The 20,844-nt window shown below is 41.3% G+C and overlaps 1 protein-coding gene across 1 annotated transcript; it reads right to left on the minus strand.

Annotated features, from left to right (window-relative positions):
* Window positions 1-474: 474 nt before the first annotated feature.
* On the minus strand, window positions 475-14,062 carry LOC103128199 (alcohol sulfotransferase-like). The gene is made up of 6 exons (XM_007539066.3): window positions 13,867-14,062; window positions 12,076-12,284; window positions 11,508-11,634; window positions 5,967-6,061; window positions 2,292-2,472; window positions 475-729 (listed from the first exon to the last, which is right to left on the minus strand). The coding sequence occupies exons 1-6, from the start codon at window positions 13,997-13,999 to the stop codon at window positions 617-619; spliced, it is 858 nt and encodes a 285-aa protein (XP_007539128.1). The 5' UTR covers window positions 14,000-14,062; the 3' UTR covers window positions 475-616.
* Window positions 14,063-20,844: the final 6,782 nt, after the last annotated feature.

The following is a 20,844-nucleotide window of genomic DNA, read 5'->3' on the forward strand; positions in this document are numbered from 1 at the left end:
AAATACCATTTCTCCCAAAGTAAAATATTTACGTTCTGTCAGGCAAAACTTTATTGGCCACCATACTTATTAACATTGGGCTTCTACACAGCAAAAGTCTCGTTTGAATTTCTGCCTCTTCAACTTCCTCTTCCTCTTCTTTCTTTCAAGAGCACTGAGTAACAGAGCAGGACTGTGGTATCTCTACTCACTCACCATCGCCTTACCTCTGTATGTCTCTTATCTTCTCTGAGAAAAGTATAGTCTGCTGTGAGCAGTGGGTTTGAACAGGTAAATAATCCAATCAAACATGCTCACAGAGGAAGGAAGGAAGGAAGGAAGGAAGGAAGGAAGGAAGGAAGGAAGGAAGGAAGGAAAAAAGGATGGATGAAAGGAAGAAGGGAAGGAAGAGAGGGGGGAAGGAAGTAAATAAGGAAAGTAGAAAGGGCAGAGGATGGAATAAAATTAGAAAAATGAATCAGTAATCAATTATAATAGTTCTCAAAGACTTTTCTGTATTTGAGAATTCCAGGTTCCCATGTGAAATAAGTAGTTTTATTTGAGAATCTTCATCACATACAAAGACAAGTGAACAGTTGGCAATAGTCATGTGAAATCTAGAGACTTGGTTCAGACGTCAGTCCCAGGGAAACAGCTCTGGAGGGAGACCAGCCATCTTCTCCTGGAACATCCTGTCAAAGGCCTCTGCCTGGGCCACCGTCAAGTGGTTTTTCCAGTCCCCAGAAACACCTGACCCATAGAAAAGACACTCAGGTCAGACCCAGGGTTGTGAGTCCTGGCCTCTCATCTCTTCCATCACCTGCTGCTCAGGTCTCATTCAGGAGGTTCACTGTCCTGCAGCACTAACAGCTGGACTTCCTTGACTTTTACATCTGTCTACAACTGGGCTAGACTCATTCTAACATCCTGCAGGGAAAGGCCACCTGCCCATTGGATCGTCATACAGTAAATCACATTTGTATAAGAAATTAGTATGGCAGGCAGGGGAGACAGTATAATAGCCATGCTAAATCCTTTCATGCCTGAGGCTCTGAGGTTTCAGTATCAATCTCAGCACCACCATGTGCCAGAGCTGAGCAGTGCTTTCATATAATTCTCTTCCTCTTTCTCTTTCTCCTCTATCTCCTTGCATCTCTCTAATTAAAATAATGAATTAAATAATAAGAGACATTATTAAGATATATTTTAGAATCTTCTTCCATTCTTCATTCATCTTCATGCAAAATACATTCATGCCAGGCACTCTGAGGTAACAGGTTCAATCCCTACCAACACCATAAGCCAGAACTGAGCAATGTTCACATATCTATCTATCTACCTATCAACCTATCTATCTATTTGTCATATATCTCTCTCCTTAAAATAAATAAATATTATAAGGAGATATTATTATAATATATGATCATGTCTTCTATTTTTCATACTCCTTTCTCCCTACTTTCCCGTCCCCTTCCTTCCTTTTTCTTATTCTATAAAAGTAACAGAATGTTAGTTTTATGCCAGGCACAGACCATTTGAATACAAGTAGTCAAAGATAACAGTTACTTTCATTGGTTATCAATATAAGATTTCAGTTTTTTTTTCTCTGAAAGTAAGGTTTCCATCAGACTGCGGTAAATCACCACCAAGAAACCCCTAATTCATAAGGATTTAAGAATTAAGAAAAGACTCCTTTTTTGATGGCTCTGGCCACTTAGCCACTAGACAGGTGAGTGCCCTCCTCTCACCTCCAGGTTGCTACTCAGAGCTGCATAAATGGGATCATCCTTCTCTAAGCAGAAGGAATGCTAAATTCACCTTGAACTGGGAGTAGACAAATGACTTTTCATCAACAGGTTTCTCACAGTCTCTGACAGTAACACAGCCTCTCAGCTAAGTGGAAAGATTCACTTTTCTCCTTCTTTTCCTTTTTACAGTTCTTGGTGTGTGATAGTTCTCTGTGCTATATCAGTTGTGGTGTGACTCCAACACGAGCACCCCGGACTCTGAAATTTTGATGTAGGTCAGTCCCAGGTGGTCATCTGGCAGGAGTGGGGGTTCTTCTGGCCACTCTTTGTGGAATAGACGGGTTTCTGTCAGATCTGATAAGACACGCTGAATGACCTCAGCTGAGTCAAGGGACCAGGACTGATCTCAGCAACTTTTCAAATGCTTGTGGCCACTTCTTGACTATGAAAGAGACATTCTCACCAGGACACAATCAGATTCCTCCAAGTCCTAATTACTATCAACATTAAACAAAAGCCCATCCATGAACTGACATAGCCAGTGAAGTAAAACATTTCTATTACCTTTTCTCAGAAATGGCCCATTCTTCAAATTAAAATTAGAGCCATCCATAAGTGTGTAGTTAGACATCTTGTTGTCTCTCATAGCCTGGATGGAACTGTGCTTGAGGACTGAGTTCATCTCTTCTGGCTCTAAGGTTTTGCCCAGGAACTGGCAGATCTTCTCTATGGTGCTCCTTGTGTCCTTGGAGAAGAGAAAACAAAGTGATGACAGAAAAAGGAAAGGTCCCAGAGAAGAATGAGAGTTCAGAAGCAGCAGAATGAAGAGAAAGGGAGGGAGAGAAGGACCAAAGTATAGAAATGAGAGCTGTCTCTGCTGGTTGACCAAGTGTAAGGGAGGTGAAAGGGTCAAATAGAAAACAACAGGTGATCATGATCTGGAGTCCCACTGAGGGACCCTAGGATTCTCACACAGACATGATGGGCCTAGACCTCTATAAGATCACTCTTGCCACTATCACTGGTCATCTCCAGGAGGAGTAACTTAATGGACCCCTTTGAGGGCCCCTAAAGGACCTTGCTCTCAACGTGGATCAGCAGTGGTAGGGAATTTTCCATACTCTAAAGGGAAGAAAAGCAATATACTCTACCTACCACCTGAGGAAGATGAGTCTTGCAATTTGTGCAGCCTGGAATGCTTCTAGCCATGACCACAGAATGCAAGCTCAGACCTACATGGATGCAGAGGTTACATAGGCTCCTGTGCTGAATATGGGCCTCCGGTGAAATTGAAGGGGTTTATATTTGACAATATTTATATACTTTCCCCATATTCGGGAGCTACTCTCTTTCCTGACTGATCCAGCTTTCTAGCTCTTTTTACAACTATGACCACCATCTCCCTAGATAATAATTTGGGACCACCTGTATGTTAGCTGTCAGTCTCAGGCAAAAACCAGTATGGGCCCCTTGGAATATACCTAAAATCTACTAGCTTTTTCCAAAATGGAGACCCCAAATTGCCATCTGAAATATTCTTGCCTTTAGGTTCATGATTAGTCAATAATTTGTTCTGCTTTTTATCTGAAATCTTTTTCAGCCACCAGGTTCCAGATAATGCCAACATGACTTACTTGGCCAGACAACCTTACCAATGGATCCTAGAGCCCCACCTCCTCAGAGCCCTGCCCCACTAGGGAAAGAGAGAGACATGCTGGGAGTATGGATAAACCACACAACACCCATGTTCATCAGGGGAGCGATTACAGAAGACAGACCTTCCACCTTCTCCACCCTATAATGATCCTGGGTCCATACTCCAACAGGGATAAAGAATAGGAAAACGTTCAAGGGAGAGGATTGTATATGGAGTTCTGGGGATTGGAATTATGTGGAAATTTACCCATCTTCTCCTATACTTTTGTCATTATTTCAATTTTATAAATAAAATAGAAAGAAAAGAAAGAAAGAAAGAAAGAAAGAAAGAAAGAAAGAAAGAAAGAAAGTAGGGGTAGATAGCATAGCGTTTATGGAAACAGACTGTCATGGCTGAGACTTCAAAGTTCCAGATTCAGTCCCCCACACCACCATAAACCAGAACTGAGCAGTGCTCTGGTGTTTCTGTCTGTATCTTTCTTTCTCTGCAGCTCTGATTTAGACATAGCACTCCAGTCAAGAGTGATCTGTGGATTTGTGGATTGAAAAGTACAGAGAGAGGGATCTCATAACACACTGTATATGATGCTTAAACCAAAAAGAAACATTGGAGACATGATCCAGGACAAAAGCCCAGATAAAGCCACCCAAATGTAGAAGCTCATAAGAATGAAGACAACATCTAAGCACTAATTGATGCAATAGTCAAAGAAGTCAGGAAAGCTTTTGAAAGTAATGTCATCAGAAAAAGGGAAACAACAATTGAGACTCTGAAAGAAAACACTAAATATCTCTGGATAATTAGAGAGTTGAAAGCTGAAATAGCTGAGCTAAGAGTACAACTAGCTAAACAAGCTAATGCACTATCAGAACAGAGTGGCAAATTAGCTGAAGTATATAAAACAACAGAAGGGGGAGAGAATAGAATAACTGAGGTAGAAAACATAATTATCAAGATTTAAAATGAATTAGAGAAAACTAATAAAGAAGTAAGAGATCTCAAAAAGAGGTTAAGAGATACTGAAAAGAACAACAGAGACATATGGGGTGACTTCAAAAGAAATAATACACACATTATAGGCCTACCAGAGGAGGAGAGAGGGAGAGGAAGAAACATTCTACAGAAAATAATAGATGAGAAAATACACAACATAAAAGACATATATGTTCAAGAATTCCAGAGGGTCCCTAACAGAATTTACTCAGACCTAAAGACACCAAGACATATCATACTTAGAATGGAAAGGAATAAGGATAAAGAAAGGATCCTGAAGGCTGCAAGAGAAAAACAAAGAGTCACTTACAAAGGAAAACCCATAAGATTAGCAGCAGACTTCTCCACACAAACACTACAGGCCAGAAGAGAATGGCAAGAAATATACATATACCAAATACTCAATGTGAAAAGCTTTCAACCAAGACTACTGTATCCTTCTAGACTGTCATTCAGACTAGATGGAGGCATAAAAACCTTATCAGACAAGCAATAATTGAAGGAATCAACCACCACCAAGCCTTCCCTGCCAGAAGCTTGGAAATATCTCCTATAAACAGTCAGATCACCATAAACATGCCATATATCAGAACACTCTAAAAAATCTCCAATAATGGCATTAAAATATCTTCATTCTATAATATCAATAAATTTCAAAGACCTGAATTCACCTGTTACAAGGCACAGGGTAGGAAGATAGATCAGAAAACACAATCTAACCATATGTTATCTACAGAAATCCCACTTAACAAGAAAAATACAGACTCAAAGAAAAAGAATGGAAAAATATCATACGAGTCAATGAACCATTAAAAAAGGGCAGTAACAGCTATTCTTATTTCTCACATGATAAATCTTAAATAAAATTTCAAAATATATGGATGGTCATTACTTAGTGCTCAGAGGATCAGTCAATCTGAAAATAACTGAAGCTAGGGCAGAAATAAATAACACTGAAAATAAGAAACCCATACAAAAGATCAATGAAGCTAAATGTATTTCTTTGAAAGACTAAACAAAATCAATAAACCTTTAACCAGACTCACAAAACAAGAAAGGGAGAAGAGGCAAACAAATTGCTCATCATGACCAAGTTGTTTTTATTTTTCTGTGTCCATCAGATTAGGTGTCACCTCCATATCTGGGGTGAAGCTGTCCCATCTGGTCCTGTTCTACCATCTCAGAGAGAGAAGTAAAGCAGGAAGTAGCAGAGCACACTGTCCAGGACACCACAGGAGAGATTTATCTCACCTGGGCCACAACACTCCAAAGAGATACATGATCCACCCAATGCATCAACAACTGACAGCTGCCATTTCCTTCAATGAAGTGATTGTGAGGGGATATCAATAACTTTTTTTACATAAAGGACATAACTCCAGGTACTGGGAGTTGGAGCCACAATATTAGGATCCAGGAGCTTGGAAGTGACAAAAGCACACAGATGGAAAGGAGACCAGGAGCTGGTGTCAACTGCTGATGGTCTGCATAAGGCCAACTGTGACCAGGAAGGTGGCAGGGCACAGGCGGTGGGATAGAGGGATTCAGGGAGGGAAAAGGGTGTGTGGCAGCCCCACAACCATAGTTACCCTCTTCATGTCTTCATAATGCAGCATCAGGTAGCTCTCCTTCCCTCTCATGGACATCCAGCCCTGTGTGTGCTCAAACCAGGACCCACACAAAACTGCACAGGAATGGGGAGAGAGGGAAGTGAGATTCAGGTCCTTGAATCCTGGGGTCCCCCACCATCTTGAATTTGAGTGTAACCAACACAAACTGGGCATATTGACACCACCTGTCATTGCCAATCTACTGAGTGAGGAAGCATCATGATGTATAGCTGTCATTCAACACCAGTTAAGTCTAGTTTGCTCAGAGCAGGCTATGACCCTAGTTCCCAGGTCTCAGAAACAAGCTGTGCAGAAGCCTGTAGGACCCTGAAGAGTGGCATCCTGCCCTTCTGTTGGAGGGAAGTTTAGGGAATGAAACCCTTCTCCCCTACACCCTGCAGGAAGCCAGGACAAGAGACCAAGACAGGGCCAGAAGCCCAGTGTGTCTGCGTATCCTTCCCCAGCACAGCCTCCCTTCCTAACTGCAAAGGCCATAAAATGCAGGTGGAGACAGATGTGACACCTGGGGACAAAGGCTGAAGCACATCCCCTGAGGACTCTTTCCTCCCTCAAGGGACTATAAAGCTAGGAAGAGCAGGAAGCTAGGGGCCTTCATGTAGGTGTGTCTATCTGCCTATCTATATCTATCTATCTATCATTTATCTATTTATCTATCACCTATCTCTCTATATCTATCTAAATATCTAAATTTCATCTATCTGCCTATTTATCTGTCTCAGGGGTCTCCATGCCTAAGTGGATTGTACTTTCTTCTCAATTTCTGTCCTTACTTTCTCCTAATAAATGTTCATTTTCTCCCTGAAATATAACTGGATCTCTTGGTGATTCTTCTATGTTAGAATCCCATAGAAGGGAACTAAAGAAGGGCCCCTTTTGGCTGCTCCCGCTCCATTAGCACTTCCCTCCCCACCTCCCTTCTCTGAACACCTGCACATCTAGACTGAATGGTATCTTCACCCAGTGCTGGAAGGTGACCTCCCTGCCTTTGCCTTTCTGATTCTCTGGTACTACCCGTTCTCTCTTGCCACCTCAGAATTTCTTTCCTTTCTTCCCACCACAACATCCCCTGAAGACTGGCTTGAGCTCTTTCTTTCCTGAGTTTCTTGTTAGCTTGTTTTTTTTTCAGTGCCCCACATTGAGTATGTGAGATTCAACTGCTCCCAGTGCAGTGTTTTCATGCAGATAGAGATAGGAATAAGGATAGAGACAGACAGAGACAGAGAGAGAGACCACATCATCGGGACATCTCCTGGTACCACAACACCTACTCATGTGGTGCTGCGGTTTGAACCCAAGCCATGTGTTTGGCAAGATGAGCACTCTATCTAGTGAACTAGTTTGCAGCCCTGCTATGTCACAATTCTTGGTGTGAACTCACGTGTCTTCAAATTAAGAATTTTTTTATCAAATTAGGAGTGTCTTAAACATGCTACCATTATAAATTTCCAAGCCCTATGTTTCAGATATATATATTTCCATATACATAGGCATTCATTTTACTGAGAGAGACTGAGTTAGGTATACACACACATAAAGCACACTCAGGCTAAGGGCAGGACAGAAGGACTTATCCCTGCATGTGAATATCTTATATGTTATGGGTTCCAGGGGACAAGAACATACCTGAGGCCTCCAAACCCACGTGGTGTTGGACTAGCTTCGTGAGCGGAGACAGACGACCCGGGACTCATGGTTGAGCTGTACACAGTATCTCTTTATTCATGTAGAATGCAGCACAATCTAAGCTGAGCTAAACTAAACTAACACTAATATACTAGCCAACTAGGGTGTAAACAGGATGTGATGTAGAGAGCGTGGAGAGAAAAGTGACCGGTGAAAATCAGGGTGTGACAAGGAGAGGGGGAAGAGCAAAAACACATCATGAACCAGTGGGGATTAAATCAATGCCCTGAAGTCGTTATGTAAGTAGAATACAGTGGTTATGTAAATAGAATGCAGTGTTAAGCAGGGGAGATTAAACCAAATGAAACAGAAGGGGTTTTTAGAAGCAGAATTAGAAGCATACCAACAACATGGGAACACCTTGCAGGTGAATAAAGCAGAAGATGCATTGGAGCCAAGAAGAAACAACCTCATCAGAGGTCCTTAGGTAATGCTAAAAAATAGCTTCAACGAGCTCATGAGAGGATGAGAAAGAATTCTCATCCAATTTCTGTTTTGCTTTGTTTTTTAATATTTTGCTTGTGGGGGTAGTGTTGTGGTGCCCCTGGTTAAGCAAGCATGTTACAATGTACAAGGGTCTGTGTTCAAGTCCCCAGTCTTTTTCCCTGCAGGGAAAAAGCTGTGAGTGGTGAAGCAGTGCTGCAAGTGTCTCTCTTTCTCTTTCTTTTTCTGTCTCCTCCTTCCTCTCAATTTATGACTCTTTCTGTCCAATTAATAAAGATAATAAAATACTTTTAACAGAAATGATCAAAAAATGTATTATTTATGCATTGGATTGAGAAAAAGAGAAATTGAGAACTTAGTAACCTCAAAACTTAGCTCACAAAACGTAGCAACAACAAAAAAAATGACCCCATTCCAAAATGGTGAGAGGATATAAACAGAATATTCACCACAGAAGAGGTACAAAAAGGCAACAGACACATGAGAAAATGCTCCAAGTCTTTGATTGTCAGACAAATGCAAATAAAGACAACAATAAGATATCACTTCAGCCCCATGAGAATGCCATGCATCAGAAATGACAGCAACAATAAATGCTGGAGAGGTTGTAGGGAAAAAGAAACTCTCCTGCACTGCTGGTTGTTATGAAAACTGGTCCAACCTCTATAGAGAGCAGTCTGGAGAACACTTAGAAGGCTAAAAAATGGACCTTCTTTATGACTTGGTAATTTCCCTCCTAGAGATATGTTCTAAAGAGTCAAACATGCCCATACAAAAAGATATGTGTACATCTATGTTCGTAGCAGTACAATTCGTAATAGCCAAAACCTGGAAGCAAACCAGGTGTCCAACAACAGACAAGTGTTATCTGTAATGCAATAAAGTTGTGGTATAGCTACACAAGGGAATACTGTTGGTCTGCTTCTAATTCTGCTTCTAAGATCCCTTCTGTTTTGATCATCACGTTAGGTTTGCTTACACTGCTTAATGCTGTGGTCTATTTACATAATCATTGTTTTGTTTGAGACCTGCATTGGTTTAATCCCCACTGGTTTAATCCCCACTGGTTCGTGCGCTTTTTTCCTTCTCCCCACCCCCTATCCTATGTACTTCCTCTTCCTGACACTTGCGCCTCAGGAGATATAAAGGACAGGATTTTCTAATGAATAGAGATTAGATTGATTGCTCTGCATTCTCGCTCATCAATAAAGGTTGAACTTCATTCCCAGCTCAGCCATGAGTCCCTGGTCATCTGTCTCCTTCCCACGAAGCTAGCCCGGCAGAATACTACTCAGCTATTAAGAATAATGAATCCACCTTCTTCAATCCGTATTGGATAGAGCTTGAAGGAATATGTTAAGTGAGACAAGTCAGAAAGAGTATGAGATGATCCCACTCGTAATCAGAAATTGAGCAAAAGAGCAGAAAGGGAAACACAAAACAGAATTTGGACTGGATTAGTGTTTTGCACCAAACTAAAGACTCTGGGTGAAGGGGAGGAAGGAATATTTTCGGCTCCACTGTAGGGAGGTGGGTGTAGGGACACAGACCTTTGGTGGCAGGAATGGTGTTAATCTATATTCTTTAACGTATAGTCTTAGAAATCACAATTTATACACACAAATGGGGAAATAGATTCCATGTCTCTAGTTTGCTATATGCATAGATTTAAATGCATAGTTCTGAGTATATATTCCTTAAGTGTAAGCACTTAATGTTTTGTATTTGTAAACTGATTGAATTCAGACACTGGTCTTAAATTCTTAAAGCATTTATAATAATAAAATTTTTTTGAAATACTAAGTTACCTATAATCTTAGACCACATAGATTAGAAGCAACTGATGCTGTCAGTATCTAAGATATAGTTCTTTATAAATGATATAAATCATGGTGAGGTGATGTATGGTACAGTAAATCCTAACCATGGGATTTTCAAAGTAAGTCAAGCTCCCAAATAACTTGGCTATAATAAAACTGACTTTTGTCTTTCTAAACTCTAAGACAGCAAAGAACCTTCCTTATTCTCTGTAAAGTCCACATTCCTCCCAGTCCTGGAACCTTTGGGCCTTGCTTGCTTTGCTCATGATAGTGCATCTGCTGACCTCAACCAAATAAACACAAGTGCTACCTCATCATGATTCACTTCAGACTGTCTCCAGAGTTGCCAAATCTGAGATGTTAACCCTCCAGCTCCAATGATCTAGTGATACCTTTCCAAACAGAACTCTCATGGGCCCTTTGGAATATAACTAAAATAGGCCTACTAGCTGTCTGTCTATAAAACAGAGACCTCCAAATGTTCATCTGCAATATTCCAGCCTTTAGGTTCATGACTAGTCAACAAGAGGTTACATAGGCTCTTAAGCTGAATATGGGCCCCAGATCTAATCAATATGGTTTACGGTTAACATTTGTATACTTTTCCCATATTGGGGAGCTAGTCTCTTCCCTGATCCAGCTTTCTGGTCCATTTTCCAACTATGACACCATCCCCCTAGACAATAGCTTACATCACCTAAGTGCAGGCAAAAAAAAAAAAAAATAGGTGTGTCATAGGCCCCTTAGAATATACCTAGAATAGATCTAATAGCTAGATTAGATCTAATAGAATAGACCTAATAACTTTTCCCAAAAAGGAGATCCCAAATCTTCATCCGCAATATTCCAGCCTTTGGGTTCATAATTGGTCAACAATTTGCTCTACTTTTTATCTTGGATCTTTTTCAGCCACCAGGTTCCAGATGCCAACTGGATATCCCACCATATGTCCTGGAGTCCTGACTTCCCAGAACCCTGACCCACTAGGGAAAGAGAGAGACAGACTGGGAGTATGGATTGACCTATCAACGCCCATGTTCATCGGGGAAGTAATTACAGAAGCCAGACCTTCCACCTAATGCACCCCATAATGGCCCTGAGTCCACGCTCCCAGAGGGTTAAAGAATAGGAAACTATCAGGGGAGGGAATGGTGTATTGAGTCCTGGTGGTGGGAATTGTGTGGAATTGTACCCCTCTTTATCTTAGGGTCTTGTCAGTGTTCCTATTTTAGAAATAAAAACTTAAAAAAATAAATAACAGGTGTGTGTGTGTATATATATAACTTGAAAATCTCCCATGGGGACACAGAGTAGTGGGTGACAGAGGGGAACATGCTTCCTGTGGGCCTAGTGAGGCCTACAGACTCAAGTAGGGCCAGAGAGGGTGAGGACAGCTGACAAGCCTCTGGGCTCTGCTGCTCTGCAGAACAGGCCGTGCTCTGAGCAGCCGTGGTTCCTGGCACTGAGCATTCTGCCCATAGGGAACTAGGAGGACTGGGACCCAGGGCTGATAGGGGATTCTGTACCCCAGCTTTGTGTCTCATCCACTCACCATTTCCTTGTAGGAATCGCTCAAAATGCTCTTGCAGCGATGCTACTTGCTCAAAAGAAGAACATACTTTTGAGAAAAAATAACCAGACACCAAGACATCTTTGGGATTTCTGATGAGGTGAATCACCTAAATGGGAAACAAGTAGGATAGTGAACTATCAGTGAACTCCTTCCCATTCTTCTTTCTGGAAAAACCATGAACATTATGGCACTGAATGAAGTTGCAGGGTGCAGCATTCTGATGCCCATTCTGGTTACCTGCTCAGTGACCATCACCCAACGTCGAGTGTCCATCTGTTTATACACATGGGGCCTATACACATGGGGTCTATACACTAGATTCACAATAAAGGTGTCCAAGATTCTGATGAGACACTTTCTGCTCCTGGAGACACCTGGTCAATGCAGAGCCTGTGTAGTGGAGGACACCTGTCCTCAGGTGTGCAAGCTGACTCTAGCAAACACAAAGTCTCAGGCCCACAAAGATATTCCCCACCCTCAAACTCCCAAAGAGACACTGCAGTCTATAAATCACTGGTCAAACAGACCTTGACCACAGAGCACTGACCTTGGCTTTGGAAGTGAAGAGAGACTTGGGGAGGAGCTGGATTGGGAGGTGGGAGGTGATGAGACGTGGGCCTTCCTGTGCCTCTAAGGCTTCATACATGTTTTGAATCTCTATCCAGGGTGAACGGTCCCAAATGGGAACAGATTGGATCCACTTGGGATCTCCCTTGGTGCGGATCAGAGAGAGGATTTCAATCATCCAGTGAGTCCCTGAATGAGAAGGATATCAAAGAATCACAACTATGAGTCTGAGTGAAGACATTTGGTTACTAGTTCAGCCTAACAATATTTCCATTTTCATGGTGGATCTTAGGGTGTGTGTGTGTGTGTGTGTGTGTGTGTGTGTGTGTGTGTGTGTGTGTGTGTGTGTTACATTAAGGCCAGGTCTGTCCAATCTGAACTTTGTCCCCAAGAATCAGTTCCTCTCCCAGTTCCCTGCATCCACCTTCAGCTTCCTGGCAGCCCCATCCTGCTCTCCGTGATCTTGGGGCTTACTCTCTAGACCCCTCTTGCAGCCAGAATCCTGCAACATTTGCCTTTCTGCCACCGGCTGAGGCAGCTCAGCTCCAGGTCCTCACAGTTGGCTCTTGTTACAAGCCTGACAGAAGGCCAGTCTTCTTGAGGGCTAAATACTATTCCCTCCTGCACACCATACCTAAGGCATGTTGTTGCCTCCTCATCTGTCAGTGGACTGTCCCTGATTCCCCCTTGTGGCTGTTAGTTGAAGTGCTTTCCACAGTTGGCCATTACCCCTATACCACCAGGGCCACTTCTAGTGTCCTCAACTTCACAGGTGTGTGACTCTACCTCCCTCTCCCTCCTCCTTTTGGAGGATATTAGCACACCCAGCTGGGCCATCACTGCATTTCATCAATTTTACAGCTTCTACAATAGCTGCTTTTGTTTGCTATTCCTGTCAATTCCTGGATCTGAAAAGATCCTTTCCTACCAAATCTCTCTGAAATCATTCTTTCAATCTCCCTTAAGACATTGTGGCACTTTTTTTAAAAAAAAAAAAAAGTGTTATTTTTTGTCTGTATATGTGACATTTCATTCCTGCCCTCTGCTCAGCTAGTTACTTGGAGCAGTAAAAGTTGCAGGTATTAAAATGGCAAAATGGGAGGGTGCGGTCTCTTGTGATAAGATTCCCACAATCACATTAAATTTCAAAGACACCTTTATACACAATAGTCCTCCCCATACACACTGTATAAATATATATATCTGCTACCGGGGTTATTGTCTGGGAAAATGGCCTCCAAAATAAATCCACCAGTCTTGTTGATCATTTTCCTTGTTTTTTATTTTCTTTTATTTCATAGAGAGAAAATGAGCAGAGGGGAGATAGAGAGGAAGAGAATGAGGCACCTGCAGACCCTCTTCACAACTCGTGAAACTTCCCCATATGGGTGGGGACTGGACTCTCAAACCTGGGCCCTTGCACGATGCACTGTGTGGGCTCACGCAGGTGCACCACCTCCATCACCCACAGTTCATTCCTGTGGTTTTTCTGGCTGTCCTCCTCTATCTCTGTACAAACATGAAAATCTGTTAGGACTCACTGATAGGGTCCACGAATTCCTCTGACATGCTCTGCCTCCTCTGAAGTTCTTATGGCATCTCTGCCCATTCCAGCCTTTGTCTGAGCATCATCATCATCTGGGTGATGATGATGATGGGGGTACAGCTCCATGTACCCCCAAAATGTCACACACACACACACACACACACGATCTGATGACAGAGTTACTTCCCTTGACAGCCTTTCTCCCATTCTTCCCTGCCCCCTTACCTGACTTGGGGTAACTCAGTATCAGGACATCATCCTCCTTGAAGACAAAATCCCTCCACTCTCCAGTCTGGTATTTAAGTGACAGAAAATTGGCTAGTAATGGGATCCCTTCCAGCCATGTGTACTCTGACATGATGCTCTTTGGACTTGAACCAGGAGCTCTGGCTGCAGCCACTTCTGGGAGTCACAAGAACAGCTGGAGCCTCAGCTTTTATATTCAAGAGTGACCCTTCCTTCTATGAACACATTTTTCCCATGGGCGAGGTCAGTGAATGGCTTGTCAGCTGATAAAGGAATTTGAACCTTCCAGAAAGAGGCTCCAGGCTGATGATCCTGTGCAGGCTCTGAGCTATGAAAGTGACTTTCCTTCCTTCCTTTAAAATATATTTATTGAATTTGACAGGATACAGAGAAAGTGATGGGGGAGGAGGCAATAGAGAAGAAGACAACTGAAGCCCTGCTTTAAGCTCTATAAATTCTTCCCATGCAGATGGGGACTAGGGTTTGAGCCTGGGTCCTTGTGCGTGCCACCTCCTGGACCCTTAATTTGCTTTTCATGTGTAGAAGCTTTTTCATGTGTAGAAGTTTGATCCTGTCCCATTTTTTCCTTCTTGTTTTCACCTCACATGCTCAGTCTTGTGGATCATTATCCTTCCACAACTAGAGTTAGTTGACATCAAAACAAAAGAAAATAAAAGTGAATAGGTGGTGGAGGCAAGTCACAGCTGCTGTCAGACAAAATCTGAGCAAGCCAGGACCAAACTGAAACTATTCATCCTTTTTTTTTTTTTTTTTTTACTTATTGTTGTTGGAGGTGTCACTACTCCAGGTCAACATCTTCAGATAGAAAAAGGGGCTGGTGGACCTCAAATTAATCCCTCTCTCTATTGTTACCAGTAATTTCTTTTTTTTTAATTTTTTTTATTTAAGAAAGGATTAATTTACAAACCATAGAGTAGGAGGGGTACAACTCCACACAATTCCCACCGCCCAATCTCCATATCCCACCCCCTACCCAGTAGCTTTCCCATTCTCTATCCCTCTGGGAGCATGGACCCAGAGTCATTGAGGGTTGCAGAAGGTAGAAGGTCTGGCTTCTGTAATTGCTTCCCCGCTGAACATGGGCGTTGACTGGTCGGTCCATACTCCCAGTCTGCCTCTCTCTTTCCCTAGTAGGGTGGGTCTCTGGGGAAGCTGAGCTCCAGGACACATTGGTGGGGTCTTCAATCCAGGGAAGCCTGGCCGGCATCCTGATGACACCTGGAACCTGGTGACTGAAAAGAGAGTTAACATACAAAGCCAAACAAATTGTTGAGCAATCATGGACCCAAAGCTTGGAATAGTGGAGAGGAAGTGTTAGGGAGGGTACTCACTGCAAACTCTAGTATACTTCTGCTTTCTTACTTTGGTGCCATACTCCAAACTCAGTCAATTTCTGCTTTGCGTTTCTACTTCTTTTTTTTTTTACATGCATAACATTCCCCAGATTCCCATTTAACAATACAACCCCCACTATTTCATTCATCATTTTTCATGGACCTGTATTCTCCCCACCCACCCATCCACCCCCGAGTCTTTTACTTTGGTGTAATACTCCAATTCCATTTCAGGTTCGACTTGTGTTTTCTTTTCTAATCTTGTTTTTCAACTTCGGCCTGAGAGTGAGATCATCCCATATTCATCCTTCTGTTTCTGACTTATTTCACTCAACATGATTTTTTCAAGGTCCATCCAAGATCAGCTGAAAACAGTGAAGTCACCATTTTTTACAGCTGAGTAGTATTCCATTGTGTATATAGACCACAACTTGCTCAGCCACTCATCTGTTGTTGGACACCTGGGTTGCTTCCAGGTTTTGGCTATTACAAATTGTGCTGCCAAGAACATATGTGTACACAGATCTTTTTGGATGAATGTGTTGGGTTCCTTAGGATATATCCCCAGGAGTGGAATTGCAGGGTCATAGGGTAGGTCCATTTCTAGCCTTCTGAGAGTTCTCCAGACTGTTCTCCACAGAGGTTGGACCAATTGACATTCCCACCAGCAGTGCAGGAGGGTTCCTTTGACCCCACACCCTCTCCAGCATTTGCTGCTGTTACCTTTTCTGATGTATGACATTCTCACAGGAGTGAAGTGATATCTCATTGTTGTCTTGATTTGCATTTCTCTGACAATCAGAGACTTGGAGCATTTTTTCATGTGTTTCTCGGCCTTTTGGATCTCTTCTGTGGTGAATATTCTGTCCAAGTCCTCCCCCCATTTTTGGATGGGGCTATTTGTTGTCTTGTTGTTGAGTCTGGCAAGCTCTTTATATATGTTGGTTATTAAACTCTTATCTGATGTATGGCATGTAAAGATCTTCTCCCATTCTGTTAGGGGTCTCTTGATTTGGGTAGTGGTTTCTTTTGCTGTGAAGAAGCTTTTTAATTTGATGTAGTCCCATAGGTTTATACTTGCCTTAGTCTTCCTTGTAATTGGATTCGTTTCATTGAAAATGTCTTTAAAATTTATGCGGAAAAAAGTTCTGCCAATATTTTCCTCTAAGTATCTGATAGTTTCTGGTCTAACATCCAAGTCCTTGATCCACTTGGAATTTACTTTTGTATTTGGTGAAATACGGTGATTCAGTTTCATTCTTCTGCATGTTTCAACCCATTGTTTACAACACCATTTGTTGAAGAGACTCTGCTTTCCCCATGTAATAGTCTGGGCCCCTTTGTCAAAGATTAGATGTCCATACGTGTGGGGCCTCATTTCTGGGCTCTCAATTCTATTCCACTGGTCAGTGTGTCTGTTCATGTTCCAGTACCAAGCAGTTTTGATGACAATGGCTCTATAATACAGCTTGAGATCTAGGAGTGTGATGCCTCCGGTTCTGTTCTTTTTTCTCAAGATTGTTTTGGCAATTCTAGGTCTTTTCTGGTTCCAGATAAACATTTGTAGCATTTGTTCTATTCTCCTAAAAAATGTGCTTGGGATCTTGATGGGGATAGCATTAAATTTGTAGATGGCTCTGGGTAATATATTCATTTTGATGATGTTAATTCTTCCAACCCATGAAAATGGAATATCTTTCCACTTCTTTGTGTCTTTTTCAATTTCTTTGAGTAGTGACTCATAATTTTCAGTATACAAGTCTTTCACTTCTTTGGTTAGGTTTACTCCTAGATATTTTATTGTTTTTGTTGCTATAGAAAAAGGAACTGATTTCTGGATTTCAATTTCTTCTAACTTAGTGTTTGCATAGAGGAATGCCACTGACTTTTGAATGTTAATTTTATAGCCTGACACCTTACTGTATTGCCTGATGATTTCCAAAAGCTTCTTGCTGGATTCCTTAGGTTTTTCCATGTATACTATCATGTCATCTGCAAATAAGGAGAGTTTGACTTCTTCTCTTCCAATCTGTATGCCTTTAATTCCTTGCTCCTGCCTGATTGCTATGGCAAGAACTTCCAACACTATGTTGAATAGTAATGGTGATAGTGGGCAGCCCTGTCTAGTACCTGATCTGAGGGGAAATGCTTCCAGTTTTTCACCATTGAGTATGATGTTGGCTGTAGATTTGCTATATATAGACTCCACTATCTTCAGGAATTTTCCATCTATTCCCATTTTTTGTAGTGTTTTAATCATAAAGGGATGTTGTATTTTGTCAAAGGCTTTCTCTGCATCTATTGATATGACCATGTGGTTTTTGGTCTTGCTTTTGTTGATGTGGTGGATCACATTGATTGATTTATGTATATTAAACCAACCTTGCATGCCTGGGATAAACCCCACTTGGTCGTGATGAACAATCTTTTTGATATATTGCTGTATCCGGTTGGCTAGAATTTTGTTCAATATTTTCGCATCTATGTTCATCAGAGATATTGGTCTGTAGTTTTCTTTTTTGGTTGTGTCCCTGTCTGCTTTTGGTATCAGGGTGATGTTGGCTTCATAGAAGCTGGCAGGGAGTATTCCAGTGTCTTCAATCTTCTGGAAGACTTTTAAAAGTAGAGGTATTAGTTCTTCTTTGAAAGTTTTGTAGAATTCATTTGTAAAACCATCTGGTCCAGGACTTTTATTTTTGGGAAGATTTTTGATAACTATTTCAATTTCATTAGCTATTATGGGCCTGTTCATGTTATCCACTTCCTCTTTACTTAGTTTTGGAAGTTGGTAGGTATCTAGGAAATCATTCATTTCTTCCAGATTCTCTAGCTTGGTGGCATATAGTTGTTCATAGAAGCCTCGCATGATATGTTGAATTTCTGCAGTGTCTGTTGTGATTTCTCCTCTTTCATTTACTATCCGATTTATTTGGGTCTTCTCCCTTTTTTGTTTTGTGAGTCTGGCTAAAGGTTTGTTGATTTTGTTTACTCTTTCAAAGAACCAACATTTACTTTCATTGATCTTTTGTATGGTTTTCCTATTCTCAATGTTATTTATTTCTGCCCTAACTTTAGTGATTTCTGTCCTTCTGGTTGCTTTAGCATTCCTTTGTTGTTCTTCTTCTAGGTCTTTGAGATGTGCAATCAGGCTGTTTATTTGTGCCTTTTCTCGTTTCCTAATGTGTGCTTGTATAGCTATGAACTTCCCTCTTAGGACTGCTTTAGCTGTGTCCCAAATATTTTGATAGCTTTGTCTTCATTTTCATTGAACTCTCGAAACATTTTGATTTCTTCCTTGATTTCCTCTTTGACCCAGAAGTTGTTAAGAAGTGTACTGTTGAGCTTCCACATTTTGGGACTGTTACTAATCTTTTGTTGATTGTTAAATGTTAGTTTAATTCCACTGTGGTCTGAGAAGATGCTTGGGATGATTTCAATGCTCTTGAATTGGCTGATGCTGTCTTTGTGGCCTAACATATGGTCTATCCTTGAGAATGACCCATGTGGATTTGAGTAAAATGTGTATTCCAGTTTCTTGGGATGAATGACTCTGAAAATGTCCAATAGTTCTAGTTTATCTATCTCTTCATTTAGCTCCCTTATGTCTTTACTGATTTTCTTCCTGGATGATCTGTCAAGTTGAGAGAGTGGGGTGTTGAAGTCCCCTACTATGATTGTGTTACTGTTAATATATTGCTGTAGTTCCTTCAGTAGAAGTTTGATGTATTTAGATGGCTTCTCACTGGGTGCATAGATATTAATAATTGTTAAGTCCTCTTGATTGACTGATCCTCTGAGCATTAAGTAGTGTCCATTCCTATCTTTTTTAATCTTATCTATTTTAAAGTCTATCATGTCAGATATGAGAATAGCTGTTCCTGCCCTTTTTTGTGGGCCATTGGCTTGAATGATAGTTTTCCATCCTTTCACTTTAAGTCTGTGTTTGTCTTGTTGTGTTAGGTGAGTTTCCTGTAGACAACATATTGTTGGGTTGTGTTTTCTGATCCATCTTCCTACTCTGTGTCTTTTAATAGGTGAATTCAGGCCATTGACATTTATTGATATCAAAGATTGAAGATATTTTAACGCCATTCTTGTAGAGTTTTAGAGTGTTTTGATATATGTCCTATTTGTGGTGGTCTGGTTGTTTATAGGATACCTTTCAGAACTTCTTTCAGGGCAGGCTTGGTGATGGTTGCTTCCTTCAACTGTTGCTTGTCTGAGAAGGTTTTGATGCTTCCATCTAGTCTGAATGACAGTCTAGCAGGATATAGTGTTTGTCTTGACTGAAAGCCTTTCTCATTGAGCACTCGATAGATATCTTGCCATTCTCTTCTGGCCTGTAGTGTTTGTATGGAGAAGTCTGCTGCTAATCTTATGGGTTTTCCTTTGTAGGTGACTCTGTTTTTCTCTTGCAGCCTTGAGGATCCTTTCTTTATCCTTATTCCTTTCCATTCTAAGTATGACATGTCTTGGTGTCTTTAGGTCTGGGTTAATTCTGTTTGGGACCCTCTGGGCTTCTTGAATCTTTATGTCTTTGGTGTTGTCTAGACTAGAGAAATTTTCAGCTATTATGGCCTGGAGAATGCTTTCTTCCTCTCCTTCTCTTTCTTCCTCTGGTAAGCCAATAATGCGTATATTGTTTCTTTTGAAGTCATCCCATAGGACTCTGTTGTTGTTTTCAGCATCTCTTAATCTCTTTTTGAGACCTCTTACTTCTTTTTTAGTTGTCTCTAATTCATCTTCAGTCTTGCTAATTCTGTCTTCAGCCTCATAGATTCTATTCTCTCTGCCCTCTACTGCTTTCTGGAGTTCATCTATTTTGTTGCCCTGCTCTGATACTGTTTTAGCTTGTTCAGCTAGTTGCTTTCTTAGCTCAGAGATTTCAGCTTTCAGCTCTCTAATAACCATGAGATTATTAGAATTTTCTTCCATATTCTCATTTGTTGTTCCTGCAGTTCTAATTACAATTTTTTCAAATTCTTTACTCACTCCTGTTATTATTTCCTTAGCTAATGTTTGGATGTTGAGCTCGTTGTTTTGTGCTTCACCCTCTGGAGGACTTTTAGCTGGACTCTTGTCCTGGTTCGAGTCTCCAATATTTTTTCTTGTTGTTTTAACCATTTTATATATTATGTTATGAGTTCCCTTTATCAGTACTTTTCAAATTATTGATCACTATTGCCTGGATTGACTTGTGTCTAAGTAATTTAATTAAAGGGTTTACCGTGGTGGAAGTTAACAGTTTTTTTTCAATCCCTGAGTTGGAGCTCAGTGGTGTAAAAGCCTCTTTTTTTTTCTTCCCTGTAGGCTATGGGTGCCTGAGGGCTTTTAAACTATCAATAGGCTTCTTCGCTTAATCACTGACTCCTGACCAAGAGATAAAGCAGGGTGTGCCAGAGATAATACAGTGGTTATGCAAAGAGACTTTCACAGCTATGCCAAGGAGGTATAGGTCTTCTCCTGAGTTTCCCGGTTAGATCTCTGTCCCCTGGTGTCCCTCCCTGTTGCTGCTCCAGATTCTGAGGGTAGTAGCAATGGAGACTCAGAGTTGTACTTGGTGAGTCTCTGGGGAGTCCTTTCCTCCCTTCAGCTGTCCCCT

This window comes from Erinaceus europaeus, chromosome 2, assembly GCF_950295315.1.
Source record: "Erinaceus europaeus chromosome 2, mEriEur2.1, whole genome shotgun sequence".
NCBI classification, from domain to species: Eukaryota; Metazoa; Chordata; class Mammalia; order Eulipotyphla; family Erinaceidae; genus Erinaceus; species Erinaceus europaeus.

Coding starts and splice junctions, on each gene's coding strand:
- LOC103128199 (XM_007539066.3), bottom strand. CDS start 13,999: ATGTCAGAGTACACATGGCTGGAAGGGATCCCATTACTAGCCAATTTT. Junction 2,473..5,966: donor ATTATGAAGACATGAAGAGG/GTAACTATGGTT, acceptor CTCTTCTCCAAG/GACACAAGGAGCACCATAGA. Junction 730..2,291: donor TGGGCCATTTCTGAGAAAAG/GTAATAGAAATG, acceptor TCTATGGGTCAG/GTGTTTCTGGGGACTGGAAA.